The sequence below is a fragment of the Gadus chalcogrammus genome, chromosome 22 (genome assembly GCF_026213295.1).
Source record: "Gadus chalcogrammus isolate NIFS_2021 chromosome 22, NIFS_Gcha_1.0, whole genome shotgun sequence".
Taxonomy (NCBI): domain Eukaryota; kingdom Metazoa; phylum Chordata; class Actinopteri; order Gadiformes; family Gadidae; genus Gadus; species Gadus chalcogrammus.
Genome location: NC_079433.1, coordinates 17475172 through 17495703, shown reverse-complemented (window position 1 = coordinate 17495703; position 20532 = coordinate 17475172). Strand labels below are relative to the sequence as shown.

General features: G+C 46.5%; 1 protein-coding gene across 1 annotated transcript in view; it reads right to left on the bottom strand.

The window, feature by feature from the left end:
• Positions 1 to 20532, bottom strand: part of col22a1 (collagen, type XXII, alpha 1) — a 45504-nt gene that overhangs the window by 10902 nt on the left and 14070 nt on the right. Inside the window, exons 13-46 of the mRNA XM_056582533.1 lie at positions 19011 to 19064; positions 18871 to 18924; positions 17617 to 17670; positions 16940 to 16993; positions 16805 to 16849; positions 15189 to 15242; positions 15052 to 15105; positions 14294 to 14329; positions 14150 to 14179; positions 13895 to 13948; positions 13636 to 13689; positions 11493 to 11546; positions 9984 to 10037; positions 9814 to 9867; positions 9381 to 9434; positions 8479 to 8532; positions 8246 to 8290; positions 8062 to 8124; positions 7901 to 7954; positions 6989 to 7030; positions 6692 to 6724; positions 6489 to 6542; positions 5657 to 5710; positions 5321 to 5374; positions 5171 to 5224; positions 4924 to 4977; positions 4451 to 4555; positions 3582 to 3626; positions 2578 to 2655; positions 2181 to 2216; positions 1876 to 1929; positions 1230 to 1274; positions 1037 to 1072; positions 656 to 769 (exon numbers count right to left, since the gene is read on the bottom strand). Of these exons, the coding sequence (XP_056438508.1) occupies positions 656 to 769; positions 1037 to 1072; positions 1230 to 1274; positions 1876 to 1929; positions 2181 to 2216; positions 2578 to 2655; positions 3582 to 3626; positions 4451 to 4555; positions 4924 to 4977; positions 5171 to 5224; positions 5321 to 5374; positions 5657 to 5710; positions 6489 to 6542; positions 6692 to 6724; positions 6989 to 7030; positions 7901 to 7954; positions 8062 to 8124; positions 8246 to 8290; positions 8479 to 8532; positions 9381 to 9434; positions 9814 to 9867; positions 9984 to 10037; positions 11493 to 11546; positions 13636 to 13689; positions 13895 to 13948; positions 14150 to 14179; positions 14294 to 14329; positions 15052 to 15105; positions 15189 to 15242; positions 16805 to 16849; positions 16940 to 16993; positions 17617 to 17670; positions 18871 to 18924; positions 19011 to 19064 (1833 nt within the window). The remainder of the gene's footprint in view (positions 1 to 655; positions 770 to 1036; positions 1073 to 1229; positions 1275 to 1875; positions 1930 to 2180; positions 2217 to 2577; positions 2656 to 3581; positions 3627 to 4450; positions 4556 to 4923; positions 4978 to 5170; positions 5225 to 5320; positions 5375 to 5656; positions 5711 to 6488; positions 6543 to 6691; positions 6725 to 6988; positions 7031 to 7900; positions 7955 to 8061; positions 8125 to 8245; positions 8291 to 8478; positions 8533 to 9380; positions 9435 to 9813; positions 9868 to 9983; positions 10038 to 11492; positions 11547 to 13635; positions 13690 to 13894; positions 13949 to 14149; positions 14180 to 14293; positions 14330 to 15051; positions 15106 to 15188; positions 15243 to 16804; positions 16850 to 16939; positions 16994 to 17616; positions 17671 to 18870; positions 18925 to 19010; positions 19065 to 20532) is intronic.

Sequence of the window (20532 nt, the reverse complement as noted above, 5' to 3'; positions counted from 1 at the left end):
GAGAGAGAGACAGAGAGAGAGAGAGAGACAGAGAGACACAGAGACACAGAGAGAGAGAGAGAGAGAGAGAGAGAGAGAGAGAGAGAGAGAGAGACACAGAGACACAGAGAGAGAGAGAGAGAGAGAGAGAGAGAGAGAGAGAGAGAGAGAGAGAGAGAGACAGAGAGACAGAGAGACAGAGACAGAGAGACAGAGACAGAGAGACACAGAGACACAGAGAGAGAGAGAGAGAGAGAGAGAGAGAGAGAGAGAGAGAGAGAGAGAGAGAGAGAGAGAGAGAGAGAGAGACAGAGAGAGAGAGAGAGAGAGAGAGAGAGAGAGAGAGAGAGAGAGAGAGAGAGAGAGAGACAGAGACAGAGGGAGAGAGAGGCAGAGAGGCAGAGCGAGAGAGAGAGAGAGGCAGAGAGACAGAGCGAGAGAGAGAGAGAGAGAGGCAGAGGCATACTATAATAAATAATAGTGCATGGAGGGGTAACAAATCAAACTTTATTCATTGAGATATTTTGGCGCAGAACAGCGATATAAAGTGTGAAACGAGTGACACGACCCCGCGAGACCAACAAACTGTTTGGAATAAGTCAACATCGCGGAGACACGACAAAGTGCTGAGTGAGGGAGACCAACCGTGTTGACATTAAAGGGTCGTGCTACTCACTGGGTAGCCATCTTGACCGCTCTTCCCGGGGAGGCCGTTGTGTCCCTTCTCTCCCGGAACGCCGGGCAGGCCGGGGGTTCCGGGTGGGCCGGCGGGGCAGTCCGAGCACACGTTCTGGAGGACCAGGGTAGACATGTGTTTGTTTGTTTGTGTGCGTGTGTGGGGGTTGATGTCTGTGTGTTTTTTGTGTGTGTATGTGTTGGGGGGGGCTGATGTGTGTATGTTTGAGGGTTGATGTGTGTGTAAGTGTTGATGTGTGTGTGTGTGTGTGTGTGTGTGTGTGTGTGTGTGTGTGTGTGTGTGTGTGTGTGTGTGTGTGTGTGTGTGTGTGCGTGTGTGTGTGTGTGTGTGTGTGTGTGTGTGCGTGTGCTGATGCGTTACCTTAAGATCCAGCTCAGAGAGATCTGCAGCCTTCCCCTGTGAGACAATAAACACACTTGGTTAATCACACAGCCATCAGAAGCACACCGTAATTTATGTGTGCACTGAATGTGTAGGATATGGTTAGCTTATGCTGGATTCCATGTTCCTATATTCTGCAGCCAGGTGTCTATCAGCCACTCAGGATACTTACAGGTACACCGGCATCCCCTTTCTCTCCAGGTCTTCCAGGTACACCCTGCATTGCAGAAGGAGACCGCAGAGGGCCAGGTTGATAAAGTTTGCATCAGTAAGCTCGTCATATGGAGGTAGCATTGGGGTTTAGTGTCGCCATATTGTGCAACGAGCAATAGAAAGCATTTGTAACTGTGACGGTGTACGAGGGCGGGACTTGCCTTCCACCAGTCTATGCTTAAAACTCACTTTTATTTCAACCTATTATAGTTTTTAAGGAAATGTACGTGTCCACCAGGACCTGGAAAAATAGATATTAAGATGAACCAGCTGAGGTCCTGACAGAATGAAGCCTGAATGGATCACCTTTGTATTACGGAGAAACAATCAACATTTCCTCCCGCAGACTCAGAGAATGGAGACAGATCACTGTGGCGCCCTCTACTGCGAGCCCCCTAGAGGTCATGAGAGGAACTACACACTACTGCCTGGGCCTGAGCCCCCGGAGGTCATGAGAGGAACTACACACTAGTGCCTGGGCCTGAGCCCCCGGAGGTCATTAGAGGAACTACACACTGGTCCCTTTGCCTGAGCCCCCCAGACAGATATGGCTGTGTTAACTAGTGATGCTGACACTAACAAGACATATGGGGGAGGGTTCCTACGTTGTGTCCGCCGGGCCCCTGGGCGCCGGCTGCGCCTGCTTGCCCCCTCAGCCCCTGCAGAGAGACAACCAGGACAATGGGTTACACAACCACAAAGGTATCATAACAACACGTGACACTCTACAAGAATTCATTTAAAACGATCACTGTTTAATCATTGGTTGCATGCTCGAAAAAGTACAGACTAAAGGCGCTTTAGTTAAAGGCATCCACCAAATGGCAAATATATTTACGTATGTCAAAACTAATCAAATTGTAAAAATTGGGATGGAATTAATTGAATTCAAAATGAATAAAGAGAGTACCGCGGCACCGGGCTCTCCCCTGAGTCCTGAGGGTCCCTGAAGGAGAACACAAGAATAAACACTATAAACAGTCATCCAGTCACCACAGAGGACTACAGGTCACAAACAGAGAGGTTATCCATCGTCACTATAAACAGTCATCCAGTCACCACAGAGGACAACAGGTCACAGAGATGTTATCCATCGTCACTATAAACAGTCATCCAGTCACCCCAGAGGACTACAGGTCACAAACAGAGAGGTTATCCATCGTCACTATAAACAGTCATCCAGTCACCACAGAGGACAACAGGTCACAGAGATGTTATCCATCGTCACTATAAACAGTCATCCAGTCACCACAGAGGACGACAGCTCAGAGAAGGTAGAGGGAGCATGACAGTAAGCCCATCCCTACCTGGACTCCGACCTTCCCTTCCCCGGGGACGCCCCTCAGTCCGGGCCCACCCTGGGGTCCTGAGGGTCCGGTCTGGCCCTGAGACGCAGGGGGAGACACGTACAGATGAACACCTACCAGAATACAGTCTGAGGAAAGGCTGCTATCCATCACAGCCCTTGCCTGGAGCGCCCCTCTCTGGGCTGTGGTGGTGCGGGTCTAATTCTATGGTGGCTGAGCCCAGAAACAACACTTTATTGATCATTTATGATAAATATATAGAAGGGGAAGGAGAGAAAAAAAATCCAATCTGTCGTTGACATTTCGGTACTCAGTAAGGGAGGAAATATGGAGGCGATGTGGGTGAACCATTTAGCGCCATAAATCCAGCGAATGCCCCTTGTCTGGCCTTTCCCTTCCACTGCCCTCGCTCTCCTGGCCAGAGCAGGTCATAATCATTGCACTGGTCAAAGTATGACGGCTCAAGAAATTGCTTTAGTTTCTTTCTGAGAGGAAATGAATTGTTTCCTCCATCCCGGCCGGGAATAAATGTGTGTGTTTGTTTATTTATTTGGGGGTGACAAAGAAAGCAGCTCTGTATGCTACCTCCACAAGTCACCTTGAGGCAGGACCCAAAAGCTTTCTCACATTGGGGAAAACACACACACAGATGCGCACATACACACACATACACACACACACACACACACACACACACACACACACACACACACACGTAGACACACACGCTCACAAACAAACCTACACACAGACGCTCGCTGACAAACACAAACACACGCTCACACAAACACAAACACACACACCTAAACACAGACGCTCACACACACACACACACACACACACACACACACACACACACACACACACACACACACACACACACACACACACACACACACACACACACACACACACACACACACACGCTCACACAAACACCTACACACACACACACACACACACACACACACTAACACACACAGGGGACTGTGATGGGGCATTACCTGCGGCCCTGGAGGTCCTTGGACGCCCGGCTGCCCGGGCTCCCCCTGTATTATCACAAATGACATCAATCACATCACTTGGCATTCACACAGCCAGCATTAGGACGCCCTTTGAGGGCGAATCAATTACAACGGGAAGTCAGTGGAGTAATGCGGCGGCTCCCTCTTTGTGTGAGCGTAGTAAAGCGCCGTCCCTCGGGGCCTGCACCTGGTCTCCGTGTTAACCACCGCTGCTTTGACTGCGACACGGCCCGCATTGCGCTCACATGTTGGTTTCATGTGCTAGGCCCCTCATAGTAGCTTTTCCTTTCGTTTTACACGTTTGTTTTTTGGGCGTTTTTTGTTGGATGCCGTTTCCTGTTTGCACGGTCAGCACATGTGCCATATGTGGAGAGAGTAAACGAGCTGAAGTGTGCAAAGGGGTCGGGTGAATGCGGACGACCGTGGCGTGCGGTCGAGGTGTTTGCCTCTTACTGGCTCCGTGTTCGAGGACTGGGATCTGAGGCAGGGCTCTGCACCGGTGACGAGGTAATAGACCTGCACTGCAGCAGCAGCAGCAGACGTAAACGTGCTACAGCCATTCTCCATTACAATAAGAGCACCCTTTTAGCCTTCATTAGCGCACGGGAAGCAGGCCAGCGCGGGCCTTTGTGTCAACATCTCATCAGTGTCTGACTGATGAGATGTTGACAAAAGGGCCCTGGCCGGCAGATACGTGGATGTGCTGTGTCCCTGTGGTGCTAACGTACACACAGACACAGGGTTAGAAGTGAACACGGACAAGCTCATTGGATGTGGGTGAGAGAGTGATGAACACACACGCAGTCTTTACAGGTCATATTGATCAGGTACAGCAGCGGGGGTCTTACGTCTGGGCCGTCTTTGCCCTTTCCTGTGGGTCCTGGGGGCCCGCTGAGACCGGGGTCTCCGCGGGGGCCTGCAGCTCCTGTTTTTCCTTCTTTACCCCCCTCGCCCTGGATCATCAATCACGGACGAGAAACGTACAAAGGGTTTGTATTGCCCTTCATCACAGTTACAGTCTCAAGGGGGCTTCAGAGGCCACACTATTATTATGACACCCCCCCTGACCCTAGCCCCCCAAAGAGCAAGGTCTCTTGGTTATCAAGGATACCTCGCAAAGGAACAGAGAAAGAGGGATCCCTCCTTCCAGGGACGGTTAGGACTGGGAAGGGTGTCAAAGAGAATCGCAGGGAATATTATCAAATTGAGGGGGGAATCACACACACACTCACACACACACACACACACACGTACACCCACACACGCACAAAAACACACACACACACACAAACAAATTAAGGTTTAGGTTTGGTCCACTGACCTTCTCTCCTCTCTCTCCGATGGGACCAGGAGGCCCCATGGTTCCCGGGATGCCCTACACAGGAACACACACAGAGTGAAGCTGCTGTCTTCATCAACACACTCCGTCAGATTCACAGTCTGGAGTCCTGACGATGGGCTTGGCTTTTTCCAACAGAAGTCCTCTGAGTGATGTGTGTGTGATGTAAGGTGAGCACATGGTTGAACACAGCGTCAGGAGTTCATTCATCCCAGATCAAACAACGTACCGCATTTCCTGGTAGTCCACGTCCACCTTGGATACCGGCTGGTCCAGGTGGGCCCTGTTGGGGGGAGAGGTCACAACCCACTGTGAGACGTGTTCTCAGGCCTGTACACTTCACGTACGCACGTAAAAGCGCAATAAATAAATATCTTACAGCGTCTCCGACCCTTCCAACCTCCCCGGGAATGCCGCCGTCTCCTTTGGTTCCCTGGTTTGGGATGGGGAAAGTCACATGACCATGAGAACATGAACTTTTGAGTGGTCGATTCAATATCTACGGCACTATTACGATTAAAAGTACATTACTTCACTTGTTTCTTCAACGACTACCTATTTTGTGTGCGATTGCTAAACTTTTAGTGTAAAACAAAATGATGAAAGCAATACCCATAACCATAACAATCCTGCTATAAATATGAATGACACTTTGGACAATAAAATGAAATAGTGAGGGAGGAGTCAGGCTGTGGCTGGTGGTTAGTGTGGGTACCTGTGCCCCAGGCAGTCCCCTGAAGCCCTGCTCTCCAGGTAAACCTCTCAGACCCTGAGGAACACAGCAGGTGGTACAATACGGTCACACTTTGTTCACACAGTACACCAGCAGAATGGACACTGGCGGACACAAAAAGATTGTATGCATTGTCATACTCATGCCCATGATGAATGACAAATCCATTTGGCACCGGCAGAGTGTATTACTCACGTTGGCTCAAGGTATTACCTCAGGTTGCATTGCCTGCGTGCTAAGCTATTTCTGAGCTGGGAGATGGATGCAGTTGTGACCAAATTGAGTATGACTGAATAGCTTTTTAAATAAAAGTAATTTTACACAAAGCAGACCTCAAATCCCTCCGGTGAACTCAATTAAATCGGCAAAAGTGAAGTAAAGCACAATTCTGCTTGTTAAAGGTGTGTCTGTGTGCGTGTGTGCGTGCATGTGTGTGTGTTTTATATGTATGTGCATGTCTTTGTGTGTGTGTGTGTGTGTGTGTGTGTGTGTGTGTGTGTGTGTGTGTGTGTGTGTGTGTGTGTGTGTGTGTGTGTGTGTGTGTGTGTGTGTGTGTGTGTGTGTGTGTGTGTGTGTGTGTTTGTGTGTGTGTGTGTGTGGGGGGGGCAGTATGTTAATTTAGTTGTCGCTGATGTGAAAGTCCCTCCCTCTCACTTGAGTTGTACAGTAGGTGATCAAATCTTAAACTCTACTGACATCTAATGGACACCAAGAGCATTGCTCATCATGCAGTGTTGTATGCTGAAAGGAAATAAATAAAAACAGACAAAACTAACAATAATATAATAGACGAACAAATCAAAAGTCACGTCACCGTTTCTCCTTGTTTCCCTTGATCACCCTTCTCTCCTTTCTCTCCTGGTTTCCCCTGTGGGACAAAATGATTAATTTCCATCTGACCATTCCTTTACCAAAGTTTAAATCAAGAGTCCTACTCTTATGCATGGTATACAGACCAACAAAGAATTGAGTGTAGGAGCCAACGTTATTTGAAATTTCAATAAAACCTGCCCTTACCGGTTCACCTGGCTCCTGGATAACTTCGGCCACCTGCGTGTTTTCAACACATAACATTTACGTTTAGGACATTTAGCAGATGCGTTTATCCAAAGCGACTTACAGTAAGTACATTTGTCATAAGAGGGTGAAACAATATATTGTTGTCGCTACAGTAAGGATGTTCATAGAACCAAGTGCAAATAATCGCTAGGTTAACCCATTCCCCGTGTACAACACATGACATTATGGACCACCGTTATAAATATAACAAAGCACCACATTACGCCGTCGTACACATGACCATATTTCACTCACGTTGCCCGGTATGCCCGGAAGCCCCCGGCCACCGACGTCCCCCTGGGGAGAGACACGTTGTTCTGTCAGTGTCCAGGCAAAGGACCAATCAGATGGAGGCTGATAACACCCAGGTGCTCCTGATTACACTAATAAGGGCCTGCTCCTTTGATGTAACAGGGCACCAGGGCAGACGACTCCTGCCTGGTAAAGCCTGCTACCCTGTGCCCGTTACATCTAAAGGAGCAGACCATAATTAGTGTTGTGAGTGACACCTGTTTGCGTCCTGCGATGACACCTCTGTGGTGTATACATCTCTCTTAGTATAACGGCTGAGGCCACATGGGAGGGACTGAAGCCCTTTCTCCATCAGCGACCGACCGTGTCTGTACTTGTGTTCTTGAGGACTCGTGAGACAGCATTAGACGCAGCCCAAGTATTGTTCCACTCAGAAGTCTGCGTCTCGTCTTGGGACAGCCAAGTATCCCAGAGTGCATTTCACCTAACGAGCGGCCGTGTGTCCTCGGCCGTTTGTGCTCCCGAGTCGTACTTTCCCGGCCCGAACTACCGAGTACGCAAGTCTGTGCATCAATGAACGCCAAGTCTGAACTTGGCGTAGGTGGTATTCAGAAAGGCCCTATCACTACAATGTATAGTATAATACTATACAATAGCCTTTAACAACACATTTGTGCTGTATTATAAATAAATAATATATATAAAGCTCAAATAGAAATGTTAAATTGGGATTGGTAGGTACAATGGAACTTGGTTCATAACTGGCATATACAATTAATGAAAAATTAAAAAATTTAAATAAATGATATCGAGGTCAGAAAGAAGTGCGTAATGTTGATTAAGAGTTACCTTTTCACAAAGCAAAGTAAGTTGTCTTTTGAGGTTGTAAAAGGCGGTTGATGTATTCATGCTTACCTTGTCGCCCTTTGCTCCTTTAGGCCCAAGTCCTCCATTGTTTCCTCGTTCTCCCTACAACACGGGACACAGTCCACATCAGCACACACCACCTGCACATCATAACGACCGTCCTGGGTGAACACAACAAACCGGGGGCCTCTGATATGGGCGGAACCTACCGGAACTCCCCTGATCCCACCGGGGCCCTCCTCACCGGCCTGTCCCCTCAAACCAGCCTCTCCCTGGGGCACACAAACAAGAGTTATTTCTGCTTGGGACACAGTGTGTGCGGTGGCTTACGGGAATGGCATGCCAAACCAAACGCCAAGATGACAAACTGAGGAAGAAGGAGTGCAGACTCACTCTCTCCCCTGGGGGTCCTCTCGGCCCCGGGGGTCCGTCTTGGCCCTAGGGAAGGACATGTATAAGACTGAGGATAACGACACTGACATAGTCCTTAGCTCAAATAGTCTATTGTTTCAGAAATACAGTTTTAGTGTCACACTACTTTAATATATTTATAATATAGATGTATGGTAGTGTAGTTGTTAAGTGTAAGAAGGTGTGTGTGAGTGTGGTAGAGTGAGACCTGGTACCTTGAGCCCCTCTTTGCCAGATAAGCCGTCGGTTCCTCGCTCGCCCCTGGGTCCCTGTAGAGAAACACACCACCGACGGTCAGTTCTGCCCAGGTAGGTAAGGGCAAGGATCATATGCACACATGTCCCCTATAATAACAATAAGTGATACATAGTGCAACATATGCACACATGTCCCCAATAATAACAATAAGTGATAGTGGTACATATGTGCATAGGCCCCATTCACATTTTGTTGTACAAAGCAAGAAGCCCTTGTGGAAACCTTTAAAGTAATTTGAAAGGTGATGAAGCCATACTAACAGGAAATGATTCAATTCTTCCTTTATTTGGCAAAATAATCTTTGCTCAAACCATAACCTGTTCCTACTTGGCAGCTACAGGCTAACCTGAGAATGATTGTGTGTGGATATATGTGTTTGTGTATGTGTGACTGTGTGTATGTGGATATATACTGTATATGTGTATGTACGTGTGAGTGTGTGTGTGTGTTCGTATGTGTATGTGTGTATGTGTATAGGTGTGTATGTTTATGGTTTGTGTGTGTATTTGTGTTTATTTGTGTGTGTGTTTTTGTGTGTTTTTCTACATGTTTTTATGTGTATAGTTGTATGCGAATATATATGTGTGTGTGTGTGTGTGTGTGTGTGTGTGTGTGTGTGTGTGTGTGTGTGTGTGTGTGTGTGTGTGTGTGTGTGTGTGTGTGTGTGTGTGTGTGTGTGTGTGTGTGTGTGTGTGTGTGTGTGTGTGTGTGCGTGTATGTGTGTTTGCGTATATGTAGGTGTGTGTGTGTGTGTGTGTGTGTGTTTTCGTGTACGTGCGTGCATGTGTGTGCGTGTATGTAGGTGTGTGTGTTTTTGTGTATGTGTTTGTAGGTGGGTGTGTGTGGTTGTCAGACTGACCGGGCCGCCATCATTTCCTGGAAGGCCATCCAGACCGTCTTTCCCGGGAAGACCCTTTGGAGAGAACAGAAGTAGGACAGGAGACGGGAGCGGAACGGGACGACAAGGACGGAGACAGAAAAGATTATGTTAACCATGTTTAAAATGTTATTTGTTATATGTATTGTTAAGTTTATTTCTATATCTGCCTCTGAGTCTTTTTTATATGGAATTTTAATTATGTGCAATATTGCTCACTTTCTATCGACTTTATTGACTTTTATTGACTTGTTTTGACTTGTTTTGTTGACTTTTACTGCTACTGTCCATTTTGTTGTTTGTCAACTTTACTGTCCGACTGTTGCTACTGGCTACCTGAATTTCCCCAAAGTGATGTATAAAGTATCTACTACTACTACTACTACTACTACTACTACTAAAGTACGTGACTTACAGCCTTGCCGGACTCGCCAGGTTTGCCGGAGAATCCGATCTCACCAGGGAGACCCTGTGAGAGAGAAGAAGACATGTAAGGGCACCAAACAGCGTCAAAGAGCGTCTCTGTCTGTCTAGTGTACTATTGATAAGATGCATTGGTCTCGCTGGTGTGGTGGTGTCACTCACAGGGGGTCCGGTGTGTCCCTGTAATCCTGCTGGGCCAGTGATGCCCGCCTGACCCTGAAGGGGGGAGGGGGGGGGAGAGAGAGAGAGAGAGCGAGAGAGAGAGAGAGAGAGAGAGAATGATAATTACATTGATACATTATCAATGAGCCACTGAATCATGAATTATCCATCTGAATGGCCCCGTCTCGATCTGTCCCCACGCCGGCTGCAGAATGGCCCATCCCAGCAGTAGCGTGCAATTGTCGGCCACTAGCCTGTAGCTAACGCGGTAATTCTACCCTCTGACAGGCTGTCTGTCAGCATCTGTTCTCTGCTGATCCAAAACATACATCAAAACGATTTTCATGTCTTCAAGTGATATGGCGCTAAAGGTTATGCCAGGGTTAGAATATCAGGTGGAAGTAATGGGAATACTAGAGTCCGTTAAGTGTTTATTACACCGTCGTTACCCATGGCTGCTTGTGTCCACTAGAGGGCAACATTGTGTTTAAAACACCATCATCGAGGCTGTTTAATGCTTGATGTTTTGTAATAGAAATGTCTTAAACGTTCCCATTGCTATAATCCTGCAGTCAACACAGCATGCATAGCTATTGGACACTTTTCAATTGGGTAAGCGACAGAAGACCCCGACACTACACTTACTGCTGTGACAAAAAACAACTAGCCAAGTGTTGTGTTATATTTACACCAGGAACAGTAACTATGGCAACCACAATTAAGTTATGTTGCTGCAGCCATAAAAACACACATAAACACAGTCTGTGAAAGCGTAAGGGCAGACAGTTATGCTGCATGTGGCTTCTGGAGACATATAGATAGATTGATAATGAGTAGTGTCGCTGCTGTTGACCAGCAGAAGACTGATAGAGACATATGGTGACATCATGGAGGAAAGTGGCAGGGAAAGATCAGTGGAAGAGAACCAAATACACTTGCCAAATTCTAACAGTTCAGCTGTGTGGCGTAGAGCCAGGAAGCTCTCGGAGGGAGGGACACATTTATTTTTGCTATGTGTTAGGGACTTTAGTTCAGCCCTCATCCAGGCACTGTTTTTAATCCACAAGGATGTATTTAAATGATATGCATGTATGTTTAATTAATTGCATTTTAGATTTTTAGATAAGAGAGGTCAACCATGCAAAACTCAATGAAGTGAGAAAAATTTGTGATTCATTCTAAACAATTAATGTCATGGCAGACTTTTGGTGTAACACTAACAAACAAACAGAAAGAAAAACAGCACAGATATTATACTTGAACTTATAATGAATTGTGAACACAACTTGTTCAAATTTCACAAACCTATTGATTTTTGTTCATCTTAAACGTTCAATCTGTAAATCTTTTTATTCTGGTACACTTTGATCCCCCCTCTCCCCAAACCGCAATCGAGGGAAAAGCTCATGACTACAAACTGTAGTAACGATTCAAGCCACTGGAGGCTGCTGCCGGGAAACACGTATATAGTGCATGTTTTAATTATAATGTATTTTAAACTGTTCTTACTGCTGCTCCCGGGAGGCCATCGACTCCTGGTAATCCACTTTCGCCTTTCTTTCCCTGAAATGCCACACACAACGGGTTATTCTGTAATAAGTGATAAATGTACACAGTGACCATAACCGAACACCATATTCATATATTCACGTCTGTATTGGTAAAGTCAACATTAGACACTATTTATAGGATGCTGGTATTCTTTACATCCTGGTTATATGTAATGTTAAGGAAAAAGGAGCACCAACACTATAAACTATTGATATGATGCTGGTATTCTTTAGCTCCTGGTCACATCTGGGAATTCTGTCTGCAGCCACAAAACTGTCAGGCTTCTCAGTTTCAGATCGCTCTTCAGGATCTCACAGGCTCAGGGGGGAAGTAGACAAACAGCCTGGTGGTGTAAACTGAACTACCAGCATGTGTCCCAGAGGACCCCCACACAAACAAACACACACACACACAAAAACTAACACACACACACACACACACACACACACACACACACACACACACACACACACACACACACACACACACACACACACACACACACACACACACACAGTAAAAAAAAGGTGTGCAGTGTGGATAACTGAAGCGTGTCTCTCAGCCAAAAGGTTTGCACAAGATGACCATTCGGAGACTCAGTTGGAGGTTTGGTTGATTTTGATGTCTGCGTCCGAGAGTGGGTTACATTTCTCGGGCACCCACATTTCATATAAAAAAGCTCTCATTCTAGAGCAGCTACACAATTTTTTTTCTTTCATGATTATTTCGAATATGTAGACAAAACAAAAACAAACAAATTTTGCAAAAAAAACAACAATAAAGCCATTCAAGAATGAATAACAAAAACAAAAATAATAATAGTAATAGTAAAAAGGTAGAGTTGTCGTGGTTCATCACCATGGGGATGACACAGCCCCCTTCTTCCTAGAACATGGCCCTACTCCTTCCTCAGAGTCCCCCCCCCCCCAAAAAAAAAAAAAAAAAAATATGTACCTCAATGTTAAAATGAGAGCTGAAACAGGTTGTTCACACTTTAAGTGCACAACAACAGCCCTAGCCTCCAGGGGGAGCTATCCTACAGAGTATGATGTGTGTGAGAGGAAGCACAAGTGAGGTGAGGAGGTCAAGGTCAATCAGGCACGCGCAAAAACGCCAAAAACAGAAACACAAATCAACACCAGAACACATGTTGCCTTCCAGGCTGATATTGCTGGTGTGATGTTGATTGTTCCCCATTAAGAGTGTGTGTAAGGGGGTTAGCAATCAAAGGCGTTAATTACACACCACCGTGCGTCTGGAAACAGCAGGGATCGCTTCCTTCTACTACTGCCGCGGCTGAACAGAGGTAATAGCTTTCAAGCAGTGCTCAAGAGCCATATCCTAATTCTTAAGAATATAGCAAGTATGATGTCTTCATTCTAAGAAAATAGGATTTTCACTCCCTCTAAAAATAAATAATGCTGCTGGAGAATGTTTCATTCCAGTCGTATTTCACACACGCGCAATCAAAATGCAAGAGCAAGGAGTTCAAGAGGGCTTATGGCAGTGAGGTGACATTTGTGTAAAATGTTTGAGCTTGTGCTGCAGTAAACCCTGCCCTTGATCTAGAATGTGGTCTAGCTATTGGTCTAGCCCCTGGTCTAGTCCATGATCTAGTCCTTGTTCTAGCCCCTGGTCTAGTCCATGATCTAGTCCTTGGTCTAGCCCCTGGTCTAGTCCATGATCTAGTCCTTGCTCTAGCCCCTGGTCTAGTCCATGATCTAGTCCTTGGTCTAGCCCCTGGTCTTTGGTCTGGTCCTTGGTCTAGTCCTTTGTTTAGTCCTTTGTCTACTCCTTTGTTTAATCCTTGGTCTAGCCCCTGGTCTTTGGTCTAGTCCTTGGTCTTTGGTCTGGTCCTTGGTCTAGTCCTTTGTTTAGTCATTTGTCTACTCCTTGGTTTAGTCCTTGGTCTAGCCCCTGGTCTTTGGTCTAGTAGTCCTTGGTCTTTGGTCTGGTCCTTGGTCTAGTCCTTTGTTTAGTCTACTTCTTGGTTTGGTCCTTGTTCTAGTCCCTGGTCTTGAGCTGCTTTAAGGATTCGAATGCACACAGCAACAACATCCCAGGGGAACCAACAGACATTTCCTACAGAAGCACTCCTTACCCGCTGGCCGAATTCTCCAGGTTCACCTGGATATCCTTGATTACCAGAGGGCCCCTTGGAAAACAAACAAGCAAAACAACAAAAAAAAAAAGGTTGAGGTGAGACAGCACGACACTGAGGCTTTTGGTTTGATTCTAGACAGGCCGGCCACGTGCTGCCTTAAACAGGCGGTTCTGTTCAACAAACCCAACAATGGATTACCCAGAAGGCCCACAGCAGGAAACATTATATGTTTGGAAAGGAAGTATTAAATCCTTACAGGTGGCCCTGCTGGTCCGATGGCTCCTGGGGCCCCCGGGGGTCCGGCCAATCCCTAGGAAAAGGTCAAAGCCATACGCTTTACACATTATCTCTTCAAGAGGTAATGGATCCTATTCTCCAATGTAGGAACGCTTTGAGTCAAGGTATTATGTGTCCAATTTCGGATAATAATAGACTCCATACGCGGACTGTTCATTTACTGCATAGACACTTTACAATTTGCATAATATGTATGCAACTCATGTCGACTTACATCTTCGCCCTTCAAACCATCCTTTTGGACCTGGGAAGACAAATGCACAGGCGTATGTTTTATAAAGCTGTTATTCCGTCAGTCAGCCCATCAGCCTGTCGATTCTGGTGTAATAACCTTTTACCGTCTAAATATGGCACTCACCACATCCCCAGGTAATCCGGCGGGCCCCCTCTCTCCCTGTGGGACGGGCACACAGCCAGACAACAGCAGAACAACAACAATGTCAGCCATTGATACACAAGTCATGTTATTAGGATGATGTGAACACAATGAATAAGCAGGTTTATTAAAGTGCCTCGTGTCTGACTTTAAAGTAGGCAGGGGGGTGTTTGTGTGTTTGTGTGTGTGTATTGTGCGCGTGTGCGCGCTACACCCACAAGACTCAGTAGGCATCGCTGGGCACAGTTTCGGTGGCATGCGGGGGTTAGCACCAAGCATGCGCACCAAAGGAAACGTCAGGGGGGGGGGGGGAGCGCGTCTGCGTCTCGTCCGCGTGCGCAGCGACGAGGAGCGCTCTTGAAAGCGGGTAATTACAGACAGACAAAACGAGGTCGGTGGCGTTTGTCTGTGGAGCGCCGGGGCGGACTTTGAAGGCAGACTGTGGAGCGTCGCTGGAATGTCTGGAAAGCCGAGACAGCACCCGAGAGCCCGGGAGGCTCCGGGCTGCGCTGTCGGCGCGGCGGGGGATTCTAGCCGCTTTACACCGCCCCCGCCGCCCCCTGCCGCCATATCTTCTGACTTTAATTGTTTTTGGGTAATTTTGCCAAAAAGGTGTTTGAAGGGGGAAGAGGGGGGGGAGCTATGTGTAGATTCCAGTGGCTGGGATGGGGTGTGGGGGGCCCGGAAGGAGAGCTGTGTGTAGATAGCAGGGGCTGGGATGTAGTATGGGGGGCCCGTACCTTATCTCCCTTGGTCCCACCTGCACCAGGAGCGCCCACCATGCCCCGCAAGCCCTGTGGGGTAGAAGACAAAATAAATGTCACGCCTCGTCGCCTGGAGTTGTAGCAACGTCAACAACGTGACATTCAAAACTTACGTCTTTCCCAGGAAACCCAGGTTTTCCCGCAAATCCAGACAAACCGACTTCTCCCTAAAATACAAAGGATAGTATGCGTAAAATAACGATAAAGAAAAAACAAAGTAATAATTGTGGCCCTCTCACTGAAGGCCTTACTGCTTTTGAGATGGGCTTTTATGGCAGCAAACAGGGATGAATGGTTGGCTTCTGTGTGGCTTAATAATGAATGTTGCCAAGACAGCAATGGATCCTCCATATGGGCTTACTGACTGACTGACTAACTGTCAGCTTAACTCAACAAGCGACACTGCAATAACTAAACCATGTTGTTACAGTGCAAAGTATGTCCATATGGCCCAAAACCATTAGAAACACCTTCAAAACCTGTCATTGTAATACATATTGACATGAAAGCCTAAAAAGGTCCTTTCCAGCCTCCAACCTTTCCATTTAATCAAGGTTGATCGTTGCACTGCACCAAACTGTGCAGGACTTATGACTCCATAAGATCCGAGTCTTAAACGCTGAGGAATCACGCAATGCACCAAACATAGCTGTAGTGGCTGTATGCCACCTGCGGCTAACGTATTAACACTCTGCATTGCAGGGGAAGTCAGTGCAATGGCCTGGGAAGAAGAAGGGGGGGGGGTGGGAGGGGGGGGGGCTTAGCCACAGGTTCTCTAGCCTGTCCTGAATGAACAGCATTATGGCCAACACGCCCCCGCACAATCCCTGACAGGAAGTTTGGAGAGTCTATCAAGGAAGCCACATCTGTTCACACTATTACAGCCCCACACACATACACACACACACACACACACACACACACACACACACACACACACACACACACACACACACACACACACACACACACACACACACACACACACACACACACACACACGCACACACACACACACACACACTCCGCACACACACACTCAGCCTTTCCTCTGGGATGTTCAGAATCAGGGAATGAGTGAAGCTCCGGTGTGCAGAGCTTCTGGAAGGCTCCACTACCCTGACAACTACTAACCCTGGAGTCTTGTGATGTGGTCTTACCACCGTTGGCTCTGTCGTCTTACCGGGAGGAGTGGAGGGGGGAGGGGGGTTGTTCTAGAGAAAACAGGTTGGGCAACTGCCCATTGTGGTTCCGACGTTGCCGTCTGAGATCTTGTGCAATGTGATGTGATCACAATTCAGTCCATGAAAGCTGTTGTTGATTATTGACCTTTCCGTACCACTTAGTCGCGTAGTCGCGCCTCCGTGGAGTTTGTTACACATCGTCATGTCTAATCAGCCGTTTGCACGACCGATTATACCAAAAAAATACGCAACTACTGGCTCTGTGTTCTGGTTCCCATCCCTGCACTGCACCCTGTCCAGTCACTCTTCTTAAACTAGGTCATGCAGCTCAAGGAATCGGTTGTCATGAAGCATTTTAGTGCGTGCTTGGATTGCTCTCAGCCAAGATATTGAGTCATTTTGGATAAGGGCGCGCAGTGCTTTACAAAGGGTTCCCAGTGAGAAATAACCTGAGAATACACTAAAGTGTAAACCAACAGACTTCCAATAAACTTGAAGCTACGATACCACCTTTCTTTACTCCAGGTGACGTTGTGAATGTGTACCTTGGTCCCGGGAGTTCCCTGTTCTCCTTTGAATCCGTTTTCTCCCTAGGATAGATAAACACAGCGTTGGGACATCAGTGTGTTGAACGACTAGAAACAAACACGTTTAATTCAAATATGACGGAAAATACTCACAGAGACACCATTGAATCCAGGCACGCCAGGTATTCCTGAATCCCCTTGGATTCCCTATTCAACAAAATGTAACCACTTTAGATTTTTATAACATAGAGTTTGTGTTGCTGCCCCGAAAAGCAAAGTAAGCCGTACCAAAATAGTTGCTTTTTTAGTAACATTGGCCGAGCCTGGATGAGCCATGATCTCTGGCTGACCTTTGACCTCAAATCACAGTGTTTTCCAGTTTTATCCCCAGCATAAAAGATTATTAAAAACGCATACTGGTGAAACAAGTAGTTTTGTCGACAAAGTCATTTTATTTTATTCACATTTATTGATTTCTCTCTTTTGGAAAAGTTCTACAAACACTGAAAGCATCCCTCTGAAAGAATGATGTTCCAATCTTCAATCTCAGGAGGGACCTCTCTTTTCCTCATTTGATCTGACCTCAGCCACCTCTACTTAGGGGAGAGCGTACAGCAGAACGAGCCAGCTGATTGGCCAGTTTGTATCCACACTCACACGCCTGTTTCTTTAAATTCTCACTTCGACCAGCTATGACATAAATAGGTCAAAGAGTTGCCCTTTCTGATGGAACAGGGGTAATAACATGCTGTGCCTGGTCAGCAATCAGAGGAGAAGTAGGAAGAGGAGGGGGAGGAAGAGGAGGGGGAGAGAAGGGTGTCTCAGCTGACCTTTAGCCCCACTGACCCGGGCAGTCCTGCTACACCAGGGGCTCCGCCTTCACCCTGCCGAGGTAGAGGAGAGATGGTATGATGCAGGGAAACAGATCTATATATCACCTTCATTATTTGTTCATTATCATGGTTTCACAGTGCAGACCAAGTCAAATGCTTTGACAAAAAGGCATTCCATGAATATAACAGTGCTGGGACTTTAAACTATACATATCACTTCACGTATCCCTATCTCTCACTCTGATTTACAGCCATCTCTTATAATTTTGGTTAATTCGGCTACACTAACGATCATAAGCGTGCCACCAAAGTAACTGTCAACAAAATCTCGATTCCCTGGTTGCACAATAACTGAAAACATACAGATAAATGTCTGCCGATATAAAGTAGCTGACCTGCGGTAATGTGCGGAACTACAAAAATGTACAAGCGAGTAAAATGTTAGTGTGTTGCTTGATAACAGTCACATCAGTCTTTGTCCAGTGGTGGAAGTACTGTGCTGGTGGCAACAGAAAGATTATTAAACAAACAAAAATATCCTAAAACTCATCTGTAGTCAGTTCGTAATGTTAGCAAAATAGCAAACTCAAGGTCATGCAGTTATACTGAATAGCAGCACAGCTGTGATTGCTTTGAGCACACAGCCTGCGCTTCTCGTAGCTATGACTGACACACAGCCACGCTGATATTAGGTAGAACAGCACTCCCTCTCGTGGGACATTTCTTAAGTAAGGGCCGTCCATTGTTTCTATTTGTTCCCTACAGATGTCATTTTATCTCCATAGGTGATCAAGGCAGTCACAGGGTTTCATAGAGTGTATATCTTCTTGTTATTTATTAACATGACTCTTTCCACAGAGGTGTCATCGTCGGACAAACACAGGTGTCCCTCCAAACGCTAATGATGGGTCTGATCCTTCTGTGTGCCAGGGCACGAGCTGTAGACTAAGGCCCAATCACATTTCTACCCCTTACCCCTTCCCTTTACCCCTTCCCCTTACCCCTCAAAACAAGGGGGAGTGGTAAGGGGAAGGGGTAGAAATGGGATTGGGCCTTAAACTGTGGTGTGGCATCTCCACTGGTTTAGGCACCCTGGTACATGAAGCAGCAGACCCGTCATTAAAGTGGTGAGCAGCACCTGCATTGGTCCTACAATGGCACCTCTGTGAAAAGAGTGCAGAGTTTCGTCCGCATGAATAATAAACAATAACCCCGGTGAAAACATTCAACGTCTGAGAGTTCCCTTCTTACACTTTCTCCTTTGTCGCCCTGCAAGCCATCGATCCCTGGAATCCCACCAGTTCCCTGTTTCGGATAAAAACTATTAGACCGGACAGCTTCACCATTAAACGCACACACAATGTACAGTTGAACTGTATGACTGAGCTTACCTTCACTCCTGTGGGTCCATCGCGACCTGTTAACCCGATGCTTCCGGAGTCGCCCTGCAGACCGAGAGAGGAGAGGGGGTTAATTTATAGACAGCGGCGCTGAGTCACACGGACATGCGGTGAGGGCGGGGATCACCATGACGACGGGATGCTGTTGAGAACACAAAGCTCTGCGACCGAGAATAGGATTTAGTATACAATTTATGGAAAGGGGGGGGGGGGGTTAATGCAACAAATTGTAGCTCATAGACATTTGAGAAATCGGATTGAATTAGGATTACAAGACAATTATTAATTAAACATCAAATCCACTTGATATTGGGGATAAAAAAGGTCATGTTAGAAACTCAAGATTAGGCTCAAGGTAACAGCAAACGTGTCCACATGTTAACCACACGCATATGCATCATGCACGCACACACATAAAAGAGACATTATACACACACAGACCAACAATGGATAAAGAAGCAAAAACTTGTGATCAATCACATCCGAGTCACAATATGCTAACATAGCTCCCATGGCGGTGGTTCGGTGACAATAGCATGGTCTTAATGTGGTCAACTAAGCTCCTAAATTCAACCAACACAACTAAAACTGTCACACAACATTGGGTTCTCATTGTCTTTCAAACATTGTGAGATGTTCAGGTTTCTCCTACTTTCTTTCAACACTGATGTCACTTCCTGTGGCCAGGGATCTCCAGGAATGTACAATTTGGTTCTTCTTAATGACATGGTAACTGCGAAAGTGCGATGCAGAAGGCAGCATAAACCACTGAAAGTGGCAGAAGGTTGCCCTTTAATTATTCTGGAGGAGGTATTATATAATGTTAAAACTACGTCAGCCCTTTCATCACCCAGATTAGGAGAGGGCCTTTATTTTACGGGTCGTCTTTAATGAAGAGCACTTCTATTCAAAGTACAAAACAAACACGCTTCGCGATGCCCTGTGGAAGGCAGTGGAAGATGCAATTAGAGGCAATCAGAGCTGGAAGAATTCACTTTCATGCCATGAAGCTCTGTGCCACACATAGCTATATATAACCACAACACAAAGGTCCACTTTGAAAAGTGATAGTTGTCCCGCCTGGCAAGAAGGAGAGGATGAGGTGGGTGGTAAGACAGAACTGTTTCATGCTCGTCAACTGCATTCATCTTTCGATAAATGCTGGAATGAATTAGTTTAAAACTTTTTTTTGCGATAATAAAGAGTTGAAACAACTGAAACTTAGTACTCGAGAAAACTTGGGGATAGTTAAGTGGCTGTGAAATTCTAAACTTGATTATTGTGATGCCACGACACACAACAGCAAACTAAAAACATGAATATGAATCTGTTTTCCGATTGGCTCAAACAAAACATCAGTCAAAAGTACGACAACCCACAAACAGTACTTGGATAAATAAGCATGAAGAAGTCCGAGGCCCTTTTCATTTTTTGTGGTTACAACTTGTGGGTACGGCGTAAGTGCCCCTTCTCCGGGCCGCTTGCACCGTACTACAGGCCAATAATCTTCCCC